The sequence below is a fragment of the Cuculus canorus genome, chromosome 1 (assembly GCF_017976375.1).
Source record: "Cuculus canorus isolate bCucCan1 chromosome 1, bCucCan1.pri, whole genome shotgun sequence".
Classification (NCBI taxonomy): domain Eukaryota; kingdom Metazoa; phylum Chordata; class Aves; order Cuculiformes; family Cuculidae; genus Cuculus; species Cuculus canorus.
In genome coordinates, this window is record NC_071401.1 from 207,223,905 (window position 1) to 207,251,635 (window position 27,731).

The 27,731-nt window shown below is 51.7% G+C and overlaps 2 protein-coding genes across 5 annotated transcripts in view; one reads left to right on the forward strand and one right to left on the reverse strand.

Annotated features, from left to right (window-relative positions):
• The window catches only part of FBH1 (F-box DNA helicase 1), a 31,422-nt gene extending 15,857 nt beyond the window's left edge, over positions 1-15,565 (forward strand). For all 4 annotated transcript variants that reach the window (XM_054050045.1, XM_054050053.1, XM_054050057.1 and 1 more), the window contains 10 exons: positions 391-477; positions 1,848-1,984; positions 3,247-3,346; positions 3,506-3,627; positions 6,112-6,187; positions 8,395-8,592; positions 10,135-10,257; positions 11,861-11,967; positions 13,676-13,804; positions 15,244-15,565. In XM_054050045.1, the coding sequence (XP_053906020.1) occupies positions 391-477; positions 1,848-1,984; positions 3,247-3,346; positions 3,506-3,627; positions 6,112-6,187; positions 8,395-8,592; positions 10,135-10,257; positions 11,861-11,967; positions 13,676-13,804; positions 15,244-15,342 (1,178 nt within the window). In that variant the 3' untranslated portion in view covers positions 15,343-15,565. The remainder of the gene's footprint in view (positions 1-390; positions 478-1,847; positions 1,985-3,246; positions 3,347-3,505; positions 3,628-6,111; positions 6,188-8,394; positions 8,593-10,134; positions 10,258-11,860; positions 11,968-13,675; positions 13,805-15,243) is intronic.
• A 2,024-nt stretch (positions 15,566-17,589) lies between these two features.
• IL15RA (interleukin 15 receptor subunit alpha) lies at positions 17,590-27,062 on the reverse strand. Its single transcript, XM_054050146.1, has 7 exons — positions 26,729-27,062; positions 19,946-20,140; positions 19,746-19,823; positions 18,866-19,099; positions 18,184-18,213; positions 17,842-17,899; positions 17,590-17,728 (listed from the first exon to the last, which is right to left on the reverse strand). The coding sequence occupies exons 1-7, from the start codon at positions 26,805-26,807 to the stop codon at positions 17,629-17,631; spliced, it is 774 nt and encodes a 257-aa protein (XP_053906121.1). The 5' UTR covers positions 26,808-27,062; the 3' UTR covers positions 17,590-17,628.
• Positions 27,063-27,731: the final 669 nt, after the last annotated feature.

The window sequence follows — 27,731 nt, forward strand, 5'->3', positions numbered from 1 at the left end:
CCCTGTAGGTGTTTAAAAGATGGGTAGACGAGGTGCTCAGGGGCATGGTTTAGTGGCAGATAGGAATGGTTGGAATCGATGATCTAAGACGTCTTTTCCAACCTAGTGATTCTATGATTCTGTGATCCTGTTGAGGATTCCAGAACTGGACAGAGGACTCCGGTTGGGGTCTCACGAGAGCGGAATGGAGGGGCAGAATTCCCTCCCTCACCCTTTTTCTTCTTCTGGCCACGCTTCTTCCGATGCAGCCCAGGATACGATTGGCCTTGAAGTAGTAGGGCCAGAAACTTTTTTTTTTTAAAAAAAAAAAAAAGGACTTGTTTTGAAAATCATGGTGTTTTAAGCTGAGAGATTTACCCTCCCCCAGACACGCTTTGTTCTTTCTTTCAGGATATTTGAAACTCTGGCAGCTCAGCAAGCCTCACCTCTCGGGATATGATGCCATTTTTGTTGATGAAGCGCAGGACTGCACTCCAGGTGAGCAGTACCAGGAGATGGAGCTGCGCTCATCCTCAACGCATACAGAGAGGATGTTTGTGTGCTCTGGGGTGTGAGAAGTAGCCCAATTAATATTCCTTAGCTGTAATGTTATAACTGACCTTTTGCATCATCCTGGATCCTTGCAAATATAATAAGGCAGCTTGTAAGCAGGCTGCAAGGGTATGTGTGCATCAGCTTGAGGAGTTGCTTTCATTCCTTTGGGCATCCAGGCATGCATTCCAGAGCCTGTTCTTCTTGTTTGCTGCTAACAGGGTAAAACAGAATGCCAGCGTAGCCCAGGGCGGGCTTTAGTGCAAGAGGGGTGAGGTGTTCTGATGGTTCAGCCATCAGAAAAGCAGAGCTGCTCCATCCCACGCTGGCACGGGGGGGAGGGTTTTGCCTGTTCCTTGCACCATCCTGGGGGTTCTTGAGTCTTGTAGCAGAATGCTGCTGGCAGGCTTCGCTGGCCATATAGAATCAGAATGGTTTGGGTTGGAAGGGACCTTAAAGACCATCCAGTTCCAACCCCCTGCCATGGGCAGGGACACCTCCCATTGGATCAGGCTGCCCAAGGCCCCATCCACCCTGGCCTTGAATGCCTCCAGGGAGGTGACATCCACACCTTCCCTGAGGGACCTGTGCCAGGGCCTCACCACTCTCGTTGTGAAGAATTTCTTCCTCATGTCCAGTCCAAATCTTTCCCCTTCTAATTTAAAACCACTCCTCTTCATCCTATCACTCCAGTCCCTTGGAAAAAGTCCCTCTCCAGCTTTTCTGTAGCCCCTTCAGGTCCACTCTAAGCCTTTTCTTCTCCAGGCTGAACAACCCCAACTCTCTCAGCCTGTCCTCATAGCAGAGATGCTCCAGCCCACACATCATCTTCATGGCCTCCTCTGGACCATCTCCCACCTGTACTCACTAAAGGCTTTGTCTTGTGAGCATTCAGCTGCCCACGTGCCAGCAGTTGCTCTGCCAGCATCACCGATCCTCAGACGGACTCCATCCAAAGTGGACTGAAGGACTTTCTGAGATGTGCGCTGAGTTTGGGTGCCCACATGTGGCGTGTCCAGGTCACTGAGTATGGGTGGTGGATCTGTGCCAGGCTCAAACCTCTGGAATTAAGATGCTGTGCAGCTCCAGTCCAGGTCCAACAAATGAAAATAAGTGGGAGGATCTTTGTAGAGCTCATAGTCAGTTGCTTTCCTTTGCCTCTCCCCAGCTTTGCATCTCCTGCAGCTGCGCTGACCTTTTAAATGCTGTGAGGCAGCAGGCAAGAGTTCTTGTCCCTAAGCAGGCAAGAGACAGTGTACAGTTTGCTCTTGGTTTATGAGCAGGCTCTCTCTTAATGCTCCAATGTTCTCCTGCAGCCATCGTGGATATTGTGCTATCACAGACATGCGGCATAATCCTCGTAGGAGACCCTCACCAGCAGATCTACACCTTCCGAGGTGCTGTCAATACCCTCTACTCAGTGCTTCACACCCATGTTTACTACCTCACCCAGGTAAGATGGGGTTCTGCTCTCCTTCCACAGACAGATCCAGGGAGGTGGAAAATGCTTTGAGTCTTCTTCAGAAAACCAGACCTCCTCAACATAAGAAGGAGGTGGACCTGTTGGAATGGGTCCAGAGGATGCTACAAGGATGATGCGAGGGCTGGAGCACCTCCCATACGAGGACAGGCTGAGAGAGTTGGGGTTCAGCCTGGAGAAGAGAAGGTTCTGAGGAGACCTTATAGCAACCTTCTAGTACCTGAAGGGGCTACAAGAAAGCTGGAGAGGGGCTGTTTGCAAAGGCTTGTGGTGATAGGACGAGGGGCAATGGGGATAAACTGGAGAGGGGCAGAGTTAGACTAGGCATAAGGAAGAATTTCTTCACCATGAGAGTGGTGAGACCCTGGAACAGGTTGCCCAGAGAAGAGGTGGCTGCCCCATCCCTGGAGGTGTTCAACACAAGGTTGGATGGGCCTTGGGCAGCCTGGGCCAGTGGAAGGTGTCGCTGCCCACAGCATGGAGGGCTGGAACCGAGTGATCTTTAAGGTCCTTTCCAACCCAAACTATTCTATGATTCTTGAGTTTGTCACAGTGGAGGGTTTGCGTTGCCTGCGTTAGTGGGACATTTTGCTGTTGACGCTGTGCTGCAGAGCTCTTGGAGGAGTGATCACATCATTAGGGAAGTCATGTTGGTTGAAAATTCTTAGAAAGAGTGAGCAGGAGCAGATAATCTCCCGGGTGATACTGTCAGTCGTGACAACACTGGGTTCTGTGCAGAGATGAAAGAGCTAAAAGGAAGGAGATGAATTTTCTTCTGGTAGTGACCTCCTTGAGATAAACCCTCATTGATTAAGGAGGATAGATTTGCTGGTTTACAAATTCTGGTGTAGAATCATAGAATGGTTTGGGTTGGAAGGGACTGCGAAGCCCATCCATTTCCAACCCCCTGCCATGGGTGAGGACACCTCCAACTGGATCAGGTTGCTCAAAGCCCCATCCAACCTGGCCTTGAACACCTCCAGAGCTGGGCAATCCACTTCTCTGGATGACCTGTTCCAGTGCAACAGCACAGTTCCATCTCACAGCACAATTCCTATCACCTTAGGTGCAAGAGTGACCAAGTTTCTAGGAAGAGTTTGGGGGGATTTGGGTGGTTTTTTCCAAGGGAAATGTTGTCCAGAAGGTTTGGGGATCGTATAGTTCCATAGATAACGATATTTCTGTAGGTTTTTAACAAGTTCCTCTTCGTTTCCTGCTGTTTCCTTTCCACGTAGAGTTTCAGATTTGGACCTGAAATAGCTTATGTTGGAGCAACCATTCTGGATGTCTGCAAGAGGATCAGGAATAAGACATTAGTGGGTGGAAACCAGAAGGGTGAGTTGTATTGGGGAACCACTCAGCTTCGTCAGCTCCATCTGGTAACTGGGAGTCACAAAGCTGCTGCATAATAAAGTGTCCAGGATTAATCCTGATTTATGGAGGTCTCTAATTTTTAGTACCCAGCCCCACCTAACTGGAAACGTTTTTGTGCAGGTGATGTGAGAGGCACCATCGGAGGGAAGATAACCATGTTATCACGAAGCAATTTTAACGTGTTTGAGGATGCCGTGAAGCTTACTGGGAGAGAGAGACCGATTAAAATACACGTAATTGGGGTAAGAGGAAATTGCCAATGCATTTTTTGCATCCCAACTTCAAGTCCTCGTGCCTGTTAGCACTTGTAGTGGTGACACCAGCGTGTGTCTTGAAATAGGAGTAGCTGATCCATCACTTGCAGCACCCAGGCTTCAAACTAATATTCAAGGAGAAACCAGACATCTTTTGTGGTTGGGGAAGGGTTATTTGGAGCAGCTGCTCCTCAAATCTGTGGAGGTGAGGCTCCCAGTGTGGCCAGCAGGAGGAGGGAAGGGATTGTGCCCATGGAGTCGGTGTTGGTGAGGCCACATCTCAAATCCTGGGTTCACTTTTGGGCCCCTCACTCCAAGAAGGACATTGGGGAGCTGAAGCACGTCCAGAGAAGGGGAATGGAGCTGGGGAAGAGGCTGGAGACCAAAGCTTATGAGAGGTGGCTGATGGACATGGAGTTGTTTAGCCTGGAGAAAAGGAAGCTGAGGGGAGACCTTATTGCTCTCTACAACTACCTGAAAGGAGGTTGTAGAGAGGTGGGTGTTGTTCTCTTCTCCCAAGTGACAGGTGATAGGACAAGAGGAAATGGCCTCAAGTTGCACCATGGCAGGTTCAGACTGGACATCAGGAATGATTTCTTCACTGCAAGGGTTCTCAGGCGTTGGCAGAGGCTGCCCAGGGAGGTGGTGGAGACCCTATCCCTGGAGGTGTTTAAAAGATGGGGAGATGAGGCCCTCAGGGATCTGGTGTAGTAGTGGACAGGTATGGTTGGGCTTGATGATCTCAAAGGTCTTTCCAACCAAGCGATTCTATGATTCTTCCTTTTTAGGCTGATCTGTCCCTTTTGTGACAAGCCTTAGGTGACAGCAGCAGCTCCAGTTTGCTGGCTGGGGTGGGGACAGAGTGACAGATGGCTGTAACAAGTCGCTGCAAGTGTTTGGATTAGATGGAACGAATGCTGCTGCACCTTTGCGCGCCGGCAGTGACAGTGTTCCTGCATGAAAGAAATATAATCAGCTGTAATTGCAGACTGAATAGAAAACTCAAGAAAAGGCAGTTGGCTTTGTCTTGAGGGAATAAATATTTATCAAGCTTTCTTGAGAGGTGAAGACAATGGTTGAAGGTGACCTTTGGGCTTCTGGATGCCACAGAATGCTGTGCTGTGCTTATTCCTGAGTTCCAGACTTGTAATGGTCTGGTCCCTGTATTCCCATCCCTTGAGGTGTTCAAGGCCAGGTTCTGTGAGGCTTTGAGCAACCTAATCCAGTGGGAGTTGTCCCTGCAGGGGCTTGGAACTGGATGGTCATTAAGGTTGCTTCCAATGCAAACCATTCTATGATTCTATGAATTCACATGCTTGAATCACAGGAAGGTTTTAAGGAGGCTCCATATTGCAAAAGCCGCAGAGGAATCATTGGTCTTCAAGCTCTGAATCATTGATACCCATGATTTAATTTGAGATCTTGTTCTAAACCCAGCAACGTTGAAGCTCAAAGACAATGAACGGTTGTCTTAGTGCTGATTGTGTTTGGAGAATGAGCTTGGGGTTTTGAATTTTAGACTGATATTTTAAGTTCCTAATCTCTTTTTCACCAGAAAGCGGCATATTACAGTGCAATGAGTGCACTGGGCCTTTTCAGCTGCCTTGGATTGTGTTGTGGCTCCAAGGGATTTGGGAAACCAGCTCTGCATAGCATCATAGAATGGTTTGAGTTGGAAGAGACCTTAAAGATCATCTAATTCCAATCCCCCTGCCAAGGGCAAGGACACCTCCCACTGGATCAGGCTGCTCAAAGCCCCATCCAACCTGGCCTTGAACGTCCCCAGGGATGGGGCAACCACAACTTTTCTGGGCAACCTGGGCCAGTGTCTCACTATCCTCATCATGAAGAAATTCCTCCTTATGTCTAGTCTAAATCTTCCCCTTCCAATTTAAAACCATTCCCCCTCGTCCTATCACTCCAGGCCTTTATAAGAAGTCCCTTCCCAGCTTTCCTGTAGCCCCTTCAAGTACTGGAAGGTCGCTATTAGGTCTCCTCGGAGCCTTCTCTTCTCCAGGCTGAACAACCCCAACTCTCTCACCCTGTCCTTCTACGGGAGGTGCTCCAGCCCTCTGATGATCTTCATAGCCTCCTCTGGACTTGCTGAAACAGTTCCACGTCCTTCTTATGTTGGAGATTCCAGAACTGGACACAATACTCCAGATGAGGTCTCACCAGAGAGGAATAGAGAGGCAGAATCCCCTCCCTCCCTGCTGGCCACGCTGCTTTGGGTGCAGCCCAGGACATGGGTGGTTTCTGGGCTGTGAGTGCACATTGCTGGCTCATGTCAAGCTTCTCATCAACCAGCACTCCAAGTCCTTCTCTGCAGGGCTGTTCTTGAACGTGAAAGGAGCACGTTTCCGTTCTTCCTTTCCTCTTTTAACACCTACAACCACTGAGCCTTGCTACCGTATCTAGAAACTCTAGACAGCACCTCCACTCCTGTATGTTAAGATAAATTGTTTGTTTTAGGGGCTTGCCCGTTTTGGCCTGAGCAAAATTTATGACATTTGGAAACTCAGTCAACCTGCGGATGAACGGAAAAAAGGTGAGTCCATCCTCACCCTCCTCTCTGTGTGACATCTGCCCTGCAGCGGCACAGATGCTTTAGTTCTTGCTGTGGTGATGGAAAGCAACATGACACCAAGTTGGGTGAGAGTGTTGATCTGCTGAAAGGCAGTAAGACTCTGCGGAGGGATCTGGCCAGGCTGGATCCATGGATGGAGGCAGGAAGGCTCTGCAGAGGGATCTGGCCAGGCTGGATCCATGGATGGAGGGCAGGAAGGCTCTGCAGAGGGATCTGGCCAGGCTGGATCCATGGATGGAGGCAGGAAGGCTCTGCAGAGGGATCTGGCCAGGCTGGATCCATGGATGGAGGGCAGGAAGGCTCTGCAGAGGGATCCGGTCAATCTAGATCCATGGATGGAGGGCAGGAAGGCTCTGCAGAGGGATCCAGTCAATCTAGATCCATGGATGGAGGGCAGGAAGGCTCTGCAGAGGGATCTGGTCAAGCTGGATCCATGGGTTGGAGGGCAGGAAGCTCTGCAGAGGGATCTGGGCAGGCTGGATCCATGGGTTGGAGGGCAGGAAGCTCTGCAGAGGGATCTGGCCAGGCTGGATCCATGGATGGAGGCAGGAAGGCTCTGCAGAGGGATCTGGCCAGGCTGGATCCATGGATGGAGGCAGGAAGCTCTGCAGAGGGATCTGGCCAGGCTGGATCCATGGATGGAGGGCAGGAAGGCTCTGCAGAGGGATCTGGTCAAGCTGGATCCATGGTGGGAGGGCAGGAAGGGAAGGGACTGTGCCCCTGTACTCGACACCGGTGAGTCCACACCTTGAATCCTGATTTCAGTTCTGGGCTCTTCACTCCAAGAAAGACCTTGAGGGGCTGGAGCGTGTCTGGAGAAGGGGAACGGAACTGGGGGAGGAGCTGAAGAACAGGGGTTCTGGGAGCAGCTGAGGGCCCTGGGGCTGTTTAGTCTGGAGAAGAGGAGGCTGAGGGGAGACCTCATCGCTCTCTGCAGCTCCTGGGAAGGAGATTGGAGCCAGACAGGGATCAGTCTCTACTCTCAAGGAACAAGTGATAGGATGAGAGAAAACAGGCACAAACCAGAACACAAGAAATTCCACCTCCACATGATAAAACTTCTTACCTATGAGGGTGATGGAGCACTGGAACCAGCTTCCCAAGGAGGGTGTGGATTCTCCTTCTCTGGAGATATTCCAGCCCACCTGGACATGTTCCTGTACAAGCTGCTGGAGGTGACCCTGCTCTTGCAGAGTAGTGGGACTGGATGAGCTCTAGAGGGTCCTTCCAACCCCACCATTCTGAAATTCTGTGATTCTGTGACAAGACAAAATGGCCTCAAATTTTGCCAGAGGAGGTTTAGATTGGGTATTAGGAAAAATTTCCTCACCAAAAGGGTTGCCAAGCACTGGCAGAGGCTGCCCAGGGTGATAGCGGAGTCCCTGTCCCTGGATGGACATAAAAGCCATGTGGATGTGGTGTTTAGGGTCATGAGTTAGGGGTGAAGTTGGCAGTGTTTTGTTAGTGGTTCGACTTGATGATCTTAAAGGTCTTTTCCAACATAAAGAAATCTTTGGTTCTGTGTAACATCTTGCGTGTTTTTTACTTTTCTGTTTCATATAGTCATAGAATCGTAGAATAGTTTGGGTTGGAAGGAACCTTAAAGATCATCCAGTTCCAACCCCCCTGCCATGGGCAGGGACACCTCCCACTAGATCAGGCTGCCCAAGGCCCCATCCAGCCTGGCCTTGAACATCTCCAGGGATGGGGCAGCCACAACTTCCCTGGGCAACCTGTGCCAGGGCCTCACCACTCTCATAAGAAACTCCTCCTTATGTCCAGTCTAAATCTGCCCCTCTCTAGTTTGTACCCGTTCCTCTTCATCCTATCACCACAAGCCTTTGTAAACAGTCCCTCTGGTGCAACCTGAGGTCATTTCCTTTAATCCTGTCACTTATTACTTGAGAGAAGAGACCAACACCCAACTCACTACAAGCTCTTTTCAGGTAGTTGTAGAGCGATGAGTTCCCCCCCTGAGCCTCCTCTTCTCTGGGCTAAACAATCCCAGTTTTCTCAGCTGCTCTTCATAAGACTGGTTCTCCAGACCCTGCACCAGTTTCGTTGCCCTCCTCTTCCCCAATCCTTGCTCTGAAATTTGATTAAAACTAAAAAATGCCATTGTACGTGTTTGTCAAATCAACTCACGTCATCTGCTCCTTGGTTTTCAGCAAACCTCGTTATAAACGATTCCTTCATCAAAAAATGGGAAGAAACTCAGGGCTTCCTCGGTTTAAGGGAATACGCAGAGCGCATCGATGATAAAGACCTGGAAGCGAAGATTGCGATAGTGGAGAAATACAAAGAGCGCATCCCTGAGCTGGTGCAGAAGATTGAGCGCAGCCACGTGTCACAAGAAGCCGTAGCAGGTAAGGCCAAGCTGCGTCTTTGATAGAGGAGTAAATTCAGGTCTCCTTTTCAATCCAGCTTCAGTGCTAAATCCACTTAGCCTGCAAAAGGCTAAGTTTGGATCAAATGGGTCTTTTAGGGAGAACGGAAGGTGAACAGCAGCTTTTGGGGTACATTTGGGCCTCCAGGTGGGGTTCAGTGCAATGAATCTGCCACCGAAGGTTTCCTTAATGAGCAAAGCTAGAGGCAAATAAACCTTTGGATGCAACGTTTCCTGCAGCTGGAAAGCACTAGGACTTAATCGTAGAATCATAGGATGGTTTCGATTGGAAAGGACCTTAAAGCTGCCATTGACTCATGTATGTCCCTTCCCTGGGCCTTTGGGATCACATTTCTGAATCAAGAGCCTTCATAGAATCATAGAATAGTTTGGGTTGGAAGGGACCTTAAAGATCATCCAGTTCCAACCCCCATGGCAATGGACAGGGACACCTCCCACTGGATCAGGCTACTCAAGGCCCCATCCAGCCTGGCCTTGAACACCTCCAGGGATGGGGCAGTCATAGCTTCCCTGAGCAACCTGGGCATTACCAACATCATCGGAAAGAATTTCTTCCTAATGTCTAATCTAATTCTTCCCCTTCTAATTTAAAGGATTTCCACCTTCATCCTGTCACTCCAGGCCCATGGAAAAAGCCCCTCCCCAGCTTTTCTGGAGCCTCTTCAGGTGCTGGAGGGTTGCTCTAAGGTCTCCTTGCAGCCGCCTCTTCTCCAGGCTGAACAACCCCAACTCTTTCAGCCTGTCCTCACAGCAGAGATGCTCCAGTCCTTGGATCATCTTCATGGCCTCCTCTGGACCCATTCCAACAGTTCCATGTCCTTCTCATGTTGGGGATTCCAGAACTGGACACAGGACTCCGGGAGGGGGTCTCACAAGAGCAGAGAAGAGGGACAGAATCCCCTCCCTCGCCCTGCTGGCCATGCTTCTTCTGATGGAGCCCAGGACACGGTTGGCCTTCTGGGCTGCAAGCGCACATTTACTCTGCCGTTCAGGATTCCTTTGCAGTTGCCTTTTGCTGGCTGTAATTTGGAGAAGAGACAAAGCAATCAAGTTATTAGCGATTTTACAGTACCTGAAAGGGGCCTGTAGGAAAGCTGGAGAAGGGACTATTTGTAAAGGCTTGTGGTGACAGAACAAAGGGCAATGGGTATAAACTGGGAAGGGGCAGATTTAGGCTTGGTATTAGGAAGAATTTCTTCACCATGAGAATGGTGAGACACTGGAACAGGTTGCCCAGGGAAGTTGTGGCTGCCCCATCCCTGGAGGTGTTCAAGGCCAGGCTGGATCAGGGCTTGGCCTGATCTAGTGGGAGGTGTCTCTGCCCATGGCAGGGGGTTGGAACTGGATGATCTTTAAGGTCCCTTCCAACCCAAACTATTCTGTCGTTCTATCGTTCTATCGTTCTATCATTCTGTGTTTCTGCACCTGGTGAATTTAAAAATACCTTTATTGGTGCTATGACCGATTTCTTTTCCTTCTTCCTGATGTGCTCTGGTTACAGATTATCTAATAGGTACCGTCCATCAAGCCAAAGGCCTGGAGTTTGACACGGTGCTGATTGGAGATGACTTTGTGAATGTACCATGTCTTGGTGGCAATCAGAGAAGAATCAACTTCAGTGTCGGTAAGGGAACGGCTGTGCCTGACACCATCCTGAGCTGAAAGTGGGAAAGCAAAGTGTGCTGTTGGCACTTGTCCTTTGAGCCTGGGCTTCTTCGGGGTCTCACGTGCCACTGGTTGTCCTGGTGAATATAGATCTTGTAGTTTCCTTCACAATGAGACCGGGGCAGAAGTATATTTCTGCAGTCAAGCCTGCAGCTATGTCAACAAAGACCAACTCTAGAGTTAGGCAAGACCCTGCTTTGCTTAGGTGCCACAGATCATGTTTTGGAATCATAGAATCATTGAATTGTTTGGTTGGAAAAGAACTTGGAGATCATACAGTCCAACCATACCTGTCCACTACTAAACCAGATCACAGAGCATCTTGCTTAGCTATCTTCTAAACCCCTCCAGGGATGGGGACTATACCGCCTCCCTGGGTAGCATCTGCCAGTGCCTGAGAACCATTTCTGTGAAGAAATTTTCCTGATGTCCAATCTGAACCTGCCCTGGAGAAACTTGAGGCCATTTCCTCTCAGCCTATCTCCTGTTACTTGGGAGAAGAGACCAGCACGCGCTTCGCTCCAACCTCCTTTTAGGGAGTTGTAGACAGTGATAAGGTCTCCCCTTAAGAGCTGGTCTATTTCTAGTGAGAAGAGAGGAGCCTGCAGAGTGAATGTAGCGATGGCGAAACTCCTCCAGTGCCAATTTGTGCCCGGGAGGTGGGAAAACATAGAATCATAGAATCACTAGGTTGGAAAAGACCTCTTAGATCATCGAATCCAACCATTCCTATCTGCCACTAAACAATGTCCTTGAGTACCTCATCTACCCATCTTTTAAAGAGTTCCAGGGATGGAGACTCCACCACCTCCCTGGGCAGCCTCTGCCGGGGCCTGAGAACCCTTTTGGTGAAGAAATTTTTCCTGATATTTAATCTGAATCTGCCCTGGAGCAACTTGAGGCCATTCCCTCTCGTCCTATCACCTGTCACTTGGGAAAAGAGACCAACACCCACATCTCTACAACCTCCTTTCAGGTAGTTGTAGAGAGCAATAAGGTCTCCCCTCAGCCTTCTTTTTTCTAGACTTAACAACCCCAGCTCTCTCAGCTGCTCCTCGTAAGACTTGTTCTTCAGCCCCTTCACCAGCTTTGTTGCTCTTCTCTGGACACACTCCAGAGCCTCAACATCCTTCTTGGAGCAAGGGGCCCAGAACTGAACCCAGGATTCGAGGTGTGGTCTCACCAGTGCTGAGTCCAGGCTCAGAATCTCCTCCCTGGATCTGCTGCCCACTCTATTGCTGATCCAAGCCAAGATGCCATTGGCCTTCTTGGCCACCGGGGCCACAGCTGGCTCACGTTCAGATGAGCCATGTAGCAGTGAGCTTCTCCAGGGCGTGTAGAGTCCTGCTTTTGCCTGGAAGGGAGGATGTGGAATGGGGCAGGAGCTGTAGGTCGTTTCAGGAGTGCACGGCAAACACAGGACAGTGCTGCTCAGCTGTACAGCTCTGCAGGTTTGTGCTCGCCCAGAGGAGCACAGAGTGTCCTTCCAGAAGCATCAGAAGAATAGCAGAGCTGTTCTTTCTTGTTTACTAAAGCTATTGATGTTCTTTCCTCTGACTTAGGAATGTATCCCGAGGATGAATGGAACCTGCTCTACGTTGCAGTGACACGAGCAAAGAAGCATTTGCTAATGTCGAAGTCCTTGGAACACCTTCTAGCATTGGCTGGGGTAAGTGGAGTTTTTCCAAGGTAAGCAAATCCACAAGCAGGACAATTTAGGGCCCTGAGAGCTCCACTTAGAATTGCTTGGTTGGGAAAGACCTTTGAGATCACAGAGTCCTATTGTACCTCTCCACTACTAAACCAGATCCTTGAGCACATCATCCGCCCATCCTTTAAACGCCTCCAGGGATGGGGACTCCACCACCTCCCTGGGCAGCCTCTGCCGGGTCCTGAGAACCCATCTGGGGAAGAAATCTTTCCTGATGTCCAATCTGAACCTGCCCTGGTGCAACTTGAGGTTATTTCCTCTCGTCCAATCACTTGTCACTTGGGAGCAGAAACCAGCCCTGACCTCGCTACCACCTCCTTCCAGGGAATTGCAGACAATGATGAGGTCTCCCCTCAGCCTCCTTTTCTCCTGGATATCAGGAAAGATTTCCTCACCAAAAGGGTTCTCAGGCCCTGGCAGAGGCTGCCCAGGGAGGTGGTGGAGTCCCCATCCCTGAAGGTGTTTAAAAGGTGGGCAGATGAGGTGCTCAGGGATCTGGTTTAGTAGAGGACAGGTATGGTTGGACTTGATGATCTTGAAAGTCTTTTCCAGCCAAGCAATTCTATGATTATTCTAAGGTTCACCAAGATCCTAGAATTCCTGCTGAGAATGTGCTGTGTCTTTGTGTAGACCAGAATCCCTGAGGTCACATTTTTTCCTCAATTCATGCTGCTCTGTACCGTGATTTCAGCAGCAAGACACAAGGTTGCAGCATTTATTTTCCACAGTCTTTGCATTTGGGTGTTGTCTTCCACAGATCCTGACTTCTTATTTCCATGCAAACATGTAGGTTCTCTTTTCTCTGTGGTTGCCAGCTCTTACTTCACTTCCTTTGGGGATGCTGATTGACGAGAAGCTCAACACGAGCCAACAATGTGCACACAGCCCAGGAGGCCAACCATGTCCTGGGCTGCTTCCAAAGCAGTGTGGCCAACAGGGCGAGGGAGGGGATTCTGCCCCTCTGTTCCTCTCTTGGGAGACCTCATCTGGACAATCGTGTCCAGTTCTGGAATCCTCAACATAAGAAGGAGATGGAACTGTTGGAACGGTCCAGAGGAGGCTACAAAGATGATGCGAGGGCTGGAGCACCTCCCATGTGTGAACAGGCTGAGGGAGTTGGAGTTGTTCAGCCTGGAGAAGAGAAGGCTCTGAGGAGACCTTCTAGCAGCCTTCCAGTACCTGAAGGGGCTCCAGGGAAGCTGGAGAGGGGCTTTTCCCAAGGGCCTGGGGTGATGGGATGAGGGGGAATGGCTTTAAATTGGAAGGGGAAAGATGTAGATTAGACATTAGAAATTCTTCCTGATGAGGGTGGTGAGACCCTGGCACAGGTTGCTCACAGAAGTCATGGATGCCCCATCCCTGGAGGTCAAGTTGGATGGGCCTTGAGCAACCTGGTCCAGTGGGAGGTGTCCCTGCCCATGGCAGGAGGGTTGGAACTGGATGATCTTTAAGGCCCCTTTCAACCCATCCCATTCTATGATTCGTGCTTGTGAGCTGCTGTATTCTGCTCATTTTTTGCTTTCAACAGAACTCTGAGATTTGCTTTGTTTTATTTTTTTCATGTTGTTTGTCACTTCCCAGGAGGTTAAAACAAATTATGAAACAACCTTTTGTGGCATCTCAGCTCCCTCTGAGTCATGCTGTTCCCTTTTTTCTTCTTTCTTAGGAGTGTTTCCTTCGGGTGGAGCTGATGAGTGAGGCTGCGAAGGATGGGGCCACCGTTGTTTGTTCTGTGCCACAGTGTACGGGAACAGCGCAGTCCCAGCTGGTTGTGAAGAAGCTGCCTTTGACTCACGTACGTCCCTTCCTGGGGCCTTTGGGATCATGTTTCTGAATCAAGGGCCTTCATAGAGTCATAGAATGATTTGGATTGGAAGGGACCTCAAAAATCATCCAGTTCCAATCCCCTGCCACAGGCAGGGACACTTCCCACTGGATCTAACCTGACCTTCAACACCTCCAGGGGTGGGGCAGCCACAACTTCTCTGGGCAACCTGTTCCAGTGTCTCACCACCCTCATAGCAGAGAAATTCTCCTTATGACCAGTCCTAATCTGCCCTCCTCTAGTTTTTACCCATTCCCCCTTGTCCTATCACCATGAGCCTTTGTAAACAGTCCCTCTCCAGCCTTCTTGTACCCCACTTTGGGTACTGGAAGGTCAATATAAGGTCTCCTTGGAGCCTTCTCTTCTCCAGGCTGAACAGCCCCAACTCATGAACCATTCTGGTTGCTGGCAGGGCAGCTCTGCTCTGTGACTCTTCTGACCCATCAGGGAGGGACACACCAAGGGACAAGCTTCACTGGAAGAGAGCAAGGAATGTCCTGCACCTGGATCTCATGCCCACATCTCCTCAGCCTTTGGCTTCATAGAATCATGGAATCATTTAGGTTAGAAAAGACCTTTAAGATTGTCAATTCCAACCACCTTCTGGCACAACCGCAGCTCATAACTGGGAGTGATTTCCCAACTGCATGATTCAGGGTGGTGGTGCAGTTTCCACAGATCCATTCAAGCTTTGACCTGTCTTCTGAGAGTAATTGTGGTCTCAGATGGGGACAGTTGTGGGGTTTCGTTGTGTCAGATCCCATTTCTGGCTCTTTGTTGAGCCCCTGCCAAGGCCACCAAACATCCATTTGGGTTTGGCAGAGCACCCCCCACCCCTGCCAGCCAGCCGGAAGTGACAATGAGACTGTAGTATCCTGTTTTGGCTTCAGTCCTATCATCTGGTTGATCCTTGCCCAGAAGGTGCGGTGAAGGCCAAATATCCCGAGTGCTGGGATATGCAAGCGTGCAGTAAATCTGGTGGAGCTCCATGTCCACAACAAGAGAGGGGAGATGGCTCCGAGCCATCATCAGGGGACATGAACACATAGAAGGGTGAAGCTTGTTCTTCACCAGTTAAGACCTGCACGGGGACATGAGGTGCTCAAGGCCAGGCTGGATGAAGCTTTGAGCAGCCTGGTCCAGGGAGAGGTGTCCCTGCCCATGGCAGGGGCTGGAACTGGATGGTCTTTACGGTCCCTTCCAACCCAAACCATTCTATGATTCTATAATTTTGGCTGTTACAGCTGTTGAACCAGCTGTCCCAGATGTTCTTTCCTTGCAACGGAGGTGTCAGGAGATGCTTTGGGTGCATCGTTGCTCTCTTCCTTTGATGGGAAGGGGCTTGTGTCTGAGGTTGGAAGCCTTCCTTCAGCCTTCTTCTTCTCTCAGATCTCTTCTTTCTCCCACAGAGCAACGGCAGCCGGGATGTGGGTGGCTACCTTTGCCACACTTGCACGCAGAAGCACTTTGGCTCTTTGACACCGCTCACCTTTATCCCAGCCCTCTAGGAACAACTCATCCAGCTTTAACGAAGCCCTCTAGGTCCATTCTCTGTGCCTTGGAGTCATCCTGGGTGTGGAACAAGGCCTATTGTCATCTCCCAGCCCCAAAATCATGTGCATATTGGAGCAGAATTTCAGACCAGCTCCAAGAGGAACCCTCCAGGCTTTCTGCAAGGAGGTACGAGACCTTTTCTGCAGCCCTACATTGCCCTCCAGGAGCTGCTCAGCATGGCCTTCATCACTGTGTGGAAGAACAGGCGCTGCATAAACTGTATTGGACAGGACAGCTTTTTTTTGAGCATTACTCCTCTGTGACCAAACTGCTGGGACATCCCTGCCTATTCCATCATGTCCTACCTTGGTGAAATCCCTGTGATCCATGGGAAGAAGAGGAAACCACCACTGAAAGAACCCAAAGAAACACTTTATTCCTAGAAAATGGACTTTTTCCTGGAGTCTTCTAATAGGGAACATCTCACTGTCAGCTGTGAGAAATCCTTCGCCTCTCCCAGCTGAATTAATTTTCCTTACTTGCAGCCGAGAGGTTTCCCCGGACTCTGCTTCTCTTCTCCCTGCAGGAAACCACAAGTGAAGAAGATGCAGCCCCTGAAGAACTGCTTTGGTTTGGTTTCAGTCAGTCAGAGCCAAACTGGAGAGCATTTTTCATGCTGAAACTACATTTTGAGCAATGAAAAAGCATTACTGCTTTCTTTTTTCTCTTTCCCTTCTGTTAAGAAGTCATCTTGGGTTGCATTTGTTGACCGGCCATCACAGTAGCAGTGGTCCAAGTGGTGTGGTGGTCTTGTAAATGAGACGGTGGCTCACGCTCTCTGTTTGAAGGCACCACAGCTAAGTCATGCCAAAGTCCAGGTCCTGCCAAAACTGAAAGTGATTTCTGAAGAGCTCTTGGCCACGAGCCTGGAGCTGTGGGCCATTCCAGCTGGAGGAAGCTCATGCATCCTGTTGATTCCAACATTGATTGATTAAAAGGTGGCTCCTTTCGCTTGCAAAGCACCAACTCCAGAAAGGCTTTCCGTGTTCTGCTCACCTATGCATGGGCAAAAGTTTACCTGAGTCTTGGATGTTGGGTGTAACCACAAAGCTCAGAGTGGATGTTGGACCAGACACCTCCAGCCATCCCACACATGTTTTCCACCTGTTTCATGGTATGTTGAGGAGAAGCAGTGCCATCACCGGAAGGCTTGGTCCATCACACATCCAAAACGCAGCTTCCTCCAGCTCTGATGGTCCAGATCAGTGGCACAAACACAAGGACAGGACACAGCAGCAGCAGAGAGGATGCTGTTTTCCTCATCGTTGCATGTGGGTTATTTTAGATATAATATTTACACATCTATACGTAAAATGGGATCAGTACAAAGCTGCCTGTTCTGTAGCATGAAACAACAGGATAACGAAGGGAAAACATGCAAAGGAAAGTATTTCCTAGGCTGTTCTTGCCTTCAGTCCTTGGTAGTGAAATCATTTCTGCTCCCTGTGAGCAGCCGGTGCCTGAGGTTGGTGCCAAAAGTCCTTCTGAAGGATCCCTGAGCTGCAGAGGACTGATTCATAGAATCACCTGGTTGGAAAAGACCTCTTGGATCATAGAGTCCAACCATGCAACTACAGCAGAACAGCGCCGGCACCATTCCCTGTGGTTCTGAGTTCACCGGCTGAAAGAGAGCAGGAAGGTGGTGAGGACGTGGTGGAAGGATGCTCAGCCAGGTCTTTCTGTCTGCCATGAGCAGCGCTGCTTTCTGGATTTGGGGCAATTTTAGGGCAAAACAGCTCTAGAGAAGGGGCTGGTGTCCAGCTCACCCAGCTCTGGTCTTTCTTCCAACCAGAGAATGGGTGTTTCTTGCAGCAGGGCAGCCCAGTTTCACCCCCAGGCCCCAAACCCTGTGGCCAGTAGCCCCCAGCCCATTCCCCGTCAACCACCAGCACCCACAAGACCACGTCCTCTGAATTTGGGCTCCTGACACAAGATGCTTACTGCCTCCACGCCACCCTGGGGTCCTCACAGGGCTCACCCACCTCTTGTTCAGCCCCACGATGAGATACCTGCGCACCTTTGGGTGCTGGAGTAGTTTCATCCATGGGAGTCACTTGTTCAGGCTGGGAAAAGCGGCCACATGTTCCTGGGATGACCGTGCTTCATGTGGAGGATGGCTGAGGACCACGATATGCTCTGCTACGCTCCACTGCCACCGCTCAAGGAAGCATCCAGCTTTCCATCTGAGCCTTGAGCATCCTCCAGGCTCCAGCTGCACCGAGTTGCCTGGTGGTGGATGCTCAGCCCACAGGGAAGTTGCTGGATGGCAACATCGCTTCGTTCTCAGTGGCAGAAGCCACCATGGGGATGGCCGTCACTGCGCTGTCCTGCCTGGCGCGCCTGCAGAAGGGAGAGGAGCGTCACCGGCACCCAAAGAGCTTTCCCCAGCTTTGAGAGACTGAGGATAACTCATCATCAGGGTGGAAAGATCTCGAGGGGCTCAACACACTTACATTTTCATCCTCCAGCAGCAGCAGACCACGATGCCAGCGACCACCACCCCCAGCAGTCCTGCAAGAGAGACACGATAAGCATCTGTCAACGTGAGGCCAAGGCCACAACTCAGGTCAAAAAACAGCTCCACAAAGAGCCAAGAACACTTTGTGCAAGTTCACAAGGTGCCCTCCTCACCCTGAGAAGAAATGTGGGTGCTGCATCCTTCCTTCCTCGGAGGCAGCGCCCTCAACTGCACCAAGAACCTCCCACAGCCCCCAGGAGGGCTTTTAAGGTAAAAAATTAAAGAAAATAAGTCCCTGCTTGCTAAAATAAGCTTTTTTTTTTTTTTCCCAACTTACCAATGGAAGAGGCCATGGTCTGGATGGAAACTAGCAAAGAAGAGAGAAATGAAGATTTTTAGCTGCAAAGTGAGGAAAGGGGGTGATTCGGGGGGGGGGGGCTCACTAAAAGGGGGTTGGAAAGAAGGGAAAGATGTATTGCAAAAGTAAATCATGGACTAGTTTGAGTTGGAAGGGAATTCAAAGCCCATCCAGTTCCACGCCCTCTGCCATAGTCAGGGACACCTCCCACTGGACCAGGTTGCTCTAAGCCCCATCCAGCCTGGTCTTGAACACCTCCAGGGATGGGGCAGCCACAGCTTCCCTGGGCAACCTGGGCCAGGGCCTCACTACCCTCTTAGGATAACATTTCTTCCTAAGATCTCATCTCCATCTCCCCTCTTTCAGCTTAAAACTGTTCCCCCTCATCCTACCCCTGCACTCCCTGATCAAGAGCCCCTCCCTAGCTTTCCTGGAGCCCCTTTCAGTATTGGAATCTGTTCTAAGGTCTCCTCAGAGTCTTCTCTTCTCCAGGCTGAACAACCCCAACTCTCTCAGCCTGTCCTTGTACGGGAGGTTCTCCAGCCCTTGGATCACCTCCGTGGCCTCCTCTGAACTCGCTCTAACAAATCCATGTCCTTCCTGTGCTGATAAGCCTTTGTTGGTTGAAACCAACCCCACTGGTAGGTTATCTCATCCTGACCTGCAGCGTGGTCCATGGGGTCAGAAGGCAGCGGGGTTGTCCCCAGGGATATCCCAGGGGCCATCCCCTCTCCCACTGTGGATGTCTCCAGTGGTGGGGCTATCTCCAACGGTGTGGACGTCTCAGGTGATGACCCATTAGCTGCCGGTGTCAGGGGTGACCTGCTGGCTGTTTCTGGCAGCTTGGGCATTGGTGCCGGAGAAGGGGTGGCGCTCAGGCTGGCATCAGTGGTTCCTGCAGGGGAAAATAGCGTAAAACCTTTTAATTTAAAAAAAATTAAGACGCTTCCATTAACATCGTTATTTCAGTGCTTGGCCACGTGCCTGCTTTGGCCAGATTGTGGTGAGGGTGATAGAGCCCGTCCAGCAGCTCCAAAATGACAGGATTTGGAGGCAGTTGAATTAATTGAATCCCACAACTGAAATATTTTACTCTCCATATTTTCATAGAATCACTGGGTTGAAAAATACCTTTGAGATCAAGACTATCCATAGGTGCCCACTACTAAACCAGATCCCTGAGCACCTCATCTTTTAAACATGTCCAGAGATGGGGACTCCACCACCTCCCTGGGCAGCCTCTGCCAGGGCCTGAGAACCCTTCTGGTGAAGAAACCTTTCCTGATGTCCAATCTGAACATACCCTGGTGCACTTTGAGGCCATTCCCTGTCACTTGGGAGGAGAAACCAACACCCACTTCGCTACAACCTCTTTTCAGGCAGCTGTAGACAGTGGTGAGGTCTCTCCTCAGCCTCCTTTTCTCCAGGCTAAACAACCCCAGGTCCCTCAGCTGCTCCTCATGATGGTTGTGGTTTTGCCATGCATGTGGTCACAGCAGCTTGAAACCAACCTCCATGGGTTGTGTTTGCCTCTTTCTCACCTCTTTGCATCATCCTCGTGGTGTGCGGCGCCTTTGGGAACTCAGGGTTGGGAGTCAGTGGATGTAGAGCTGGATCTCCTTCGGGAAGACACAACACGGAGACAACATCAACAGTAGCGCCCACATCTCCCTCTTTCTCCTCCACTGTGGCAGTGATGGAGATGTCCCTCCCTCATCCCGGTTGCTGAGCGAGGGCTTACGGATACATTGGAGCGTGGTGTCAGTCCACTGGGGCTTGGTGGAGCCGTGGTGGACGATGCACTGGATGAGGCTGGAGGTTCCAGCTTTGCGCTTGTAGCCCGGGTTGCAGGTGTAGCGCAGGCGGGTGTTGAGCAGAGTGTTGTTGCCCACATCTATGTGAGCGTTGGCCACGGCCTTGGGGTGGCTGCATCGTGCTGGGGGGTTAAAAAAAAAAGAGATGGAGATCCCAACAGGGAGATCAGGTACCTTCTGAGCCCGGCTCGCTGTGCTGAATGGCACCCAGGGGGGTCAAATCCTGGAGAAGTGGGGCTGTGTGAGCCTCATGAGATTCAACAAGGCCAAGTCCAAGGTCCTACAACTGAGTCGGGGCAATCCACAGTTTCAAAACAGGCTGGGGACGATGTGATTGAGAGCAGCCCTGAGGAGAAGGACTTGGGGTGCTGGTGGATGAGAAGCTTGATAGGAACTGGGAATGCGGTCTCACAGCTCAGAAGGCCAACGATGTTCGGGGTTGCATTAAAAGAAGCGTGGCCAGCACAACGAGGGAGGGGATTCTGCCCCTCTGCTCCACTCTTGTGAGACTCCCAGCTGGAGTGCTGTGTCCAGTTCTGGAATTCCTCAACATTAGAAAGAGATGGACCTTTTGGAACGGCTCTGGAGAAGGCTACAAGGATGATCCGAGGGCTGCAGCAGCTCTCATACGAGGCCAGGCTGAGAGAGTTGGGATTGTTCAGCCTGGAGAAGAGAAGGCTCCAGGGAGACCTTAAAGCAGCTTCCAATACCTGAAGGGCTACAAGAAAACTGGAGAGGGACGTTTTACAAGGGCCTGGAGTGATAGGATGAGGGGAAATGGCTTTAAATTGGAAGTGGGAAGATTTAGATTAGACATTAAGGAGAAATGCTTCCTGATGAGGGTGGTGAGACACTGGCCCAGGTTGCCCAGGGAAGTCATGGTTGCTCCATCCCTGGAGGTATTCAAGGCCAGGCTGGATGGGCCTTGGGCAGCCTGATCTAGTGGGAGGTGTCCCTGCCCATGGCGGGGGGTTGGAACTGGATGATCTTTAAGGTCTCTTCCAACCCAAACTTTTCTATTACAAAAATCCTCCCAGGAAAGTTGTGGTGGAGCAATGCATGGCTGAGGTGGAGCAATGCACAGCCAGGATGTGATGCATGGATGGTTGGAGCGATTCGTGCTGAAGCAACACATTGCTGAGGTTGAGCAATGCATGGCTGGATGTGACACATGGCCAGGATGCAGCAATACATGGCTCGGATGGAGCATTCCATGACCAGGATGTGTTGAGTGGCCAGGATGGAGCAATGTGTGGTCAGGCTGTCATGCAGAGCTGGGATGGAGTGATTGCCCCTCTACTCCGTGCTCATGAGACCCCACTTGGAGTCCTGTGTCCAGTTCTGGAATCGTCAACACAAGAAGGATATGGAACTGTTGGAATGGGTCCAGAGGAGGCTACAAAGATTATGTAAGGGCTGGAGCACGTCCCGTATGAGGACAGGCTGAGAGTTGGGCTTGTTCAGCCTGGAGAAAAGAAAGGTCCAGGGAGATCTTAGAGCAGCTTCCGGTACTGAAAGGGCTCCAGGAAAGCTAGGGAGGGACTTTTCCCAAGGGCCTGGAGTGATCGGATGAGGGGGAATGGCGTTAAATTGGAAGCGGGGAGATTTAGATTAGACATTAGGAAGAAATTCAGGGTGGTGAGGCCCTGGAACATGTTGCCCAGAGAAGTTGCGGCTGCCCCATCCCTGGAGGTGTTCAAGGCCAGGCTGGATGGGGCTTTGAGCACCCTGATCTACTGGGAGGTGTCCCTGCCCGTGGCAGGGGTTTGGAACTGGATGATTTTTAAGGTCTCTTCCAACCCAAACCATTCTATGATTCTTTGAATGGCTGGGATGGAGCGATGCACAGCCAAGATTTCACGCACGGTGAGGATGGAGCGATGCATGGCTAAGATGGAGTGTTGCACAGATGAGATGTGATGCATGGCTCGGATGGAGCAATGCATGGCCAGGATGTCATGCCCAGCATGGATAGAGCAATGCCCAGCTGGGATGAAGCAATGGCCTGCTGGGATGAAGAGGTGCCCAGCCAGGACAATGCACATTTGGTATGGAGGGTTGCATAGTTGGGCTGGGATCAGGAATGGGAGGATGGGAGCACAGTGGGGACAGGAGCACAAGAGGGATGGGAACATGCTGGTGATGGGGAAAAGAGCCCACCAGGGACAGGAGTGCGATGGCAGTAGAGACCACAATGGAGATGGGAGCACAATGGGAATAGAAGCATGATGGTGATAGGGCCAGGAGCGCAATATGCTCCTCCAGGCACCCAGAGATAAAGACTCCATGATCATAAAAGTCTCCTTCCCCAATTTGTTATCCATCCCTGGAACATCTCAGGGGGGTCTGTTCTGCTTCCATGCTTGGATGGGTCTGTGCTGTGTCCTCTGGTTGGGACACCCCAAAGAGCTGCAGCTGAAGTGCCTGGAGACCTGAGTGAAGCGGCAGCGCCGTGCGCTCAGCACATCTGTTCTCAGCTCCTGCTCAAGATGGCGGTGGGGAAATTTCAGGGAGTATTTTGAGGAAATGCCATTTTGCAATGCCCTCACGTAATCAGGTCTGAAGCCACACCATAAAATGAATGAAAAGCTCTCCCAGTGCCAAAACAACCCACAGGCACGTCTGCAGAGGGAGCGCAGCAGGAAATCCAGCCACAAGCAACAAAAATAGCCAGGGAAAGCGGGGACTTGTGAGTCCTCTTCATGCCTTTCAGCTTTTAAAGCTGGACTCCTCATCTCGAGTCCTGTGTCCAGTTCTGGAATCCTCAACTTAAGAAGGAAATGGAACTGTTGGAACAGGTCTAGAAGGGGCTACAAGGATGATCAGAGGACTGGAGCACCTTCCCTATGAGCACAGGCTGAGAGAGTTGAGCTTGTTCAGCCTGGAGAAGAGAAGGCTCTGGGGAGACATTAGAGCAGCTTCCAGTATGGAGAGGGGCTCCAGGAAAGCTGGGGAGGGACTTTTCCCAAGGACCTGGAGTGATGGGACGAGGGGCAATGGGTATAAACTAGAGAGGGGCAGATTTAGACTGGACAGAAGGAGGAATTTCTTCACGATGAGGGTGGCGAGGCACTGGAACAGGTTGCCCAGGGAAGTTGTGGCAGCCCCATCCCTGGAGGTGTTCAAGGCCAGGCTGGATGGGCCTTGGGCAGCCTGATCCAGTGGAAGGTGTCCCTGCCTATGGCAGGGGATTGGAACTGGATGATCTTTAAGGTCTCTTCCAACCCAAACTATTCTATGATCCCTCATCGAAATTCCACCAAAGCAATTTTATCCCAGTGAATTTGACCATAAAATAAACTCTTCTTCCAAGAAACATTTAAGTCCTTCGATGGGAAAATCCCAGCATCTCCACTCTTCGACATTGCAAGCCTGGCATCTCGCACCATCACTGCACATGTTTCAGTTCGTTTCCCAAGAGGGAAATGGGGAGGAAATAACGGAATCATGGAATTGGAAGAGACCTTAAAGCCCAGCCAGTTCCACCCTCCTGCCATGGGCTGGGACACCTCCCACGGGATCAGGCTGCTCAAAGCCTCATCCAACCTCATCTTAAGCACCTCCAGAGATGGAAGATTCAGGTTTCTAGCACTGCTACAGCCCTGGAGATGCGTGTCCAGGATTTAGGCTTTCTTTTATGCCTTGGTAGGGGATTGGAAATGGTATGAAATATGAATGGGTGGGAGAGACTGTGGTAAAGCCCTTGCTTCCAAGCAAAGAGCTCTATAGGAACTACAAGTCTCTCCCTCTCTTATTTGTTGTTTTCTTGAAGCAGAATGACAAAATTCCTGGGTCTGAGAGCACCACCAGGGACTTTTACACCGAACAAAACAACATCTGTCTTGTATTTTCCTGTTTAATTCCAGGAAAAGCTCACAAGACTCTCCCAGGACTGCCAAAAGCATCTTGTCACCATTCCTTTTGAGCTTTGCCATTTGAGTTTTCATAGAATAGTAAAATCACCAGGTTGGAAAAGACCTCTGAGATCATTGAGTCCAACCATACCTCCCTGCTACTAAACCATATCCTTAAGTACCTCGTCTACATGTCTTTTAAACACCTCCAGAGATGGTGACTCCACCATCTCCCTGGGCAGCCTCTGCCAGTGCCTGATGACAGTGAAAATTTTCTTCCTAATGTCCAATCTGAATCTCCCCTAGAGCAACTTGAGGCCATTCCCCTTGTCCTGTCACCTGTCACTTGGGAGAAGAGACCACCACCCACCTCTCTACAACCTCCTTTCACAGGTTTCCCCTCAGCCTCCTCTTCTCCAGGCTAAACAACCCCAGGTCCCTCAGCCGCTTCTCGTAAGACTTGTTCTTCAGCCCCTTCACCAGCTTTGCTGCTCTTCTCTGGACACACTCCAGGACCTCAAGATCCTTCTTGTAGTGAGGGGCCCAGAATTAAACACAGGATTCAAGGTGCAGCCTAATTCCCATTGATGTGTCTGCCCAAGGGCTCGAAGACTTATCCACATCATTAGTCGATCTCTGAAACAAGCCACGGTACCAGGTACCAGCCTTGGAAAAATACCTCTGGCTGCCTTATTTCCATCTGAATTTAATCCCACTGATATTAAATTTCCAGGTTGAAATGTGTGCGTGAGGGTGAGCTCATCCTGGCACGTTGGGAAGCAATCCATGCAGGAGCTGGGCACGTGGCTGGGATGAGGCCCAGGGATGGAAGCGCTGCCATGTGCTGTCATCCCACGTTGTGGGGATGTCCTCCTCCACCTTCATAGAAGGTCATGAGTAGGAAGAGACCCACAAGAATCATTGAGTCCAACTCCTGTCCCTGCGACCTCAACGTTCACACCGTGTGTCTGAGGGCGCTGGCCAAACGCTTCAGGAATTTTGTCAGGCTTGGTGCCGTAACTGCTTCCCTGGGGAGCTGTTCCAGTGCTCCACCACCCTCTGGGTGAAGAACCTTTTCCTAATGTCTGACCTAACCCTCCCCTGGCACATCTTCCTCCCATTCCCTCGGGTCCTGTCATTGGTCACCAGAGAGAAGAGCTCAGTGCCTGCTCCTCCTCTTTCCCTTGTGAGGAAGGTGTAAACTGCAATGAGGTTTCCCATCTCCTCCAGGCTGAACAGATCAAATGACTTCAGCTGCACCATGTATGTCTTTCCCTCTAAACCCTTTGCCAACTTTGTGGCCTCCTCTGGCCCATCTCCAGTAGCTTTAGATTCTTTTCATCCTGTGGTGCTCAAAACTGCACCCAGTGCTTAAGGTGGTTTGGGTTGGGAGGGACCTCAAAGCCCATCCAAAGCACCTCCCCTGCCATGGACAGGGACACCTTCCACCGGACCAGGCTGCCCAAGGCCCATCCAACCTGGCCTTGAACACCTCCAGAGATGGGGCAGCCACAGCTCCCTGGGCAACCTGGGCCAGGGCCTCACCACTCTCATGGTGAAGAATTTCTTCCTAATGTCTTGCTTAAATCTTCCTTATTCCAATCTAAAGCCATTCCCCCTCGTCCCATCACTCCAGGCCCTTGTAAGAAGTCCCTTCCCAGCTTCCCTGGAGCACCTTCAGGTACTGGAAGCTGCTCTAAGGTCTCTACGGAGCCTTCTTTTCTCCAGGCTGAACAACCCCCACGCTCTCAGCCTGTCCTCATAGCAGAGGTGCTCCAGCTTCATGGTCTTCATGTGTGGCTCCCTGGGCCTGTCGGCATCGCCAGCTCCTCTGCCGTCTGAGGGTGATTATCCCAACAGCTCCAGGAGATGGAACTGCTGAAACAGGTCCAGAGGAGACCACGGAGATGATGCAGGAGCTGGAGCATCTCTGCTCTGAGGACAGGCTGACAGAGTTGGGCTTGTTCAGGTGAAATCCTGGAGTGATGCAGCTCCTGTAGGTCCAACTCATGGACCCTAAAATTCATCCCCAGCCTCTGTGAGCACCCAGGGAGGGAGATGGGCACCCAGGAGAGGCAGGGGGTGCAGCCTGGGCACCCCAGGGTGAAGTATGGGTGCCCCAAGGGGATGCAGGGAGCACCTAGAGAAGGATGGGCATGTAGGAAGCAGCATGGGCACCCCTGGGTGCACCCTCGACACCCTAGGAAGGAGTGTGGGCACCTTGGGAGAGAGTTGAGCACCTTGAGGGGCAGCGTGGACACCTCAGAAGGATGCATGGGGCACCTAGAGAGAGGGGTGGGCATGCAGGGAGAGATGTGGGTACCCCAGGGTGCAGCATAGGAACTTTGATAGGGTGCATGGGGCACCTAAAAGAGGGGTGGGCGTGCAAGGAGAAGCATGGGCACCCGGGAAGCCCCCTAGGGATGGCGTGGGCACCCTTAGAAGCAGCGTGGCTGCCCCATGGACAGACGTGGGAACCTCAGTGGGGTGCATGGGGCACCTAGAGAGAGGGGTGGGCACGCAAGGAGTGGTGTGGGCACCCTAGGGAGGAGCATGGGCACCTTAGGAGGGGGTTGGGCACCTTGGGGTGCAGCATGGGCACCTCAGAGGGATGCATGGGGCACCTAGAGAGAGGGGTGGGCATGCAGGGAGAGATGTGGGTACCCCAGGGTGCAGTGTGGGCAGCTCGAGGGGTGCATGGGGCACCTAGAGAGAGGGGTGGGCATTCAGGGAGCGGCGTGGGCACCTCGGGAAGCTGCGTGAGCACCCCAGGGCTGGCGTGGGCACCCTGAGAAGCACTTGGGCGCCCCGGGGAAGGCGTGGGCTCGCCGGGCAGCCCGTGGGAGCCCCGCTTACCGGTGTCGGCGGCGACTCCGGGCAGCAGGAGGGCGAGGGCAGCGCAGAGCAGCAGCAGCGGCAGCAGCGGCCGCGCCATGGGGCCGGGGGTTCCGCGCTGTCACGGACATTCCCGGCGTGGCCAAAGCCGCTGGTTTCCCCGTTTCGCTTTCACTTTCGATCCCGGGCCGAGAGGAAGGGAGGGAGGCAGCGCCCCGCGGGGATGGGGGGACCAGGAGGGAGGGGGTGCAGCTGCCGGAGGGATTCGGTACGCGGAGGAATTCGGTACCCGGAGAGGGATGCGGTAGCTGGAGGCGATGCTGTAACTGGAGGGATGCTGTACTCGCAGAAGGATGCGGTACCTGGAGAGATGCTGTAACTGTAGGGATGCTATACTTGGGGGGGGGTAAGGGGGAGGAAGTAGGTACTTCGGGGCATTCGGTACCCAGAGAGGGATGCGGTACCCGGAGACGGATGCAGTACCCAGGGGGATTCGATACCCAGGGAGATGTGGTACCTGGAGGGGATGCCGTACCCAGACGGATGCAGTGCCTGGAGAGGGATGCAGTACCCAGAGGGGGATGCGGTACCCAGAGAGGGATGTGGTACATGGGGAGGGATGAGGTACCTGGGAGGATTTGGTACCCGGGGGGATGCGGTACCCAGAGGGATGTGGTACCCAGGGAGGGATGCGGTACCTGGGGGGATTCGGTACCTGGAGAAGGATGCAGTACCTGGAGGGATGCTGTACCCGGTGGGATGCAGTACCAGGGGAGGGATGCGGTACCCGGGGAGGGATGCAGTACCTGGGGGGATTCAGTACCTGGAGGGATGTGGTATCTGGAGGGGATGCAGTACCCAGAGGGATGCGGAACCCAAAGTCAATGCAGTACCCAGTGAAGATGTAGTACCTGGGGGCGATGTGGTACTGCGGAGGGATGTAGTACCTGGGGAGGGATTCGGTACCCAGAGGATGCCATACTCAGGGTGATGCGGTACCTGGGGGAAGCTGTAGCTGTGGGGT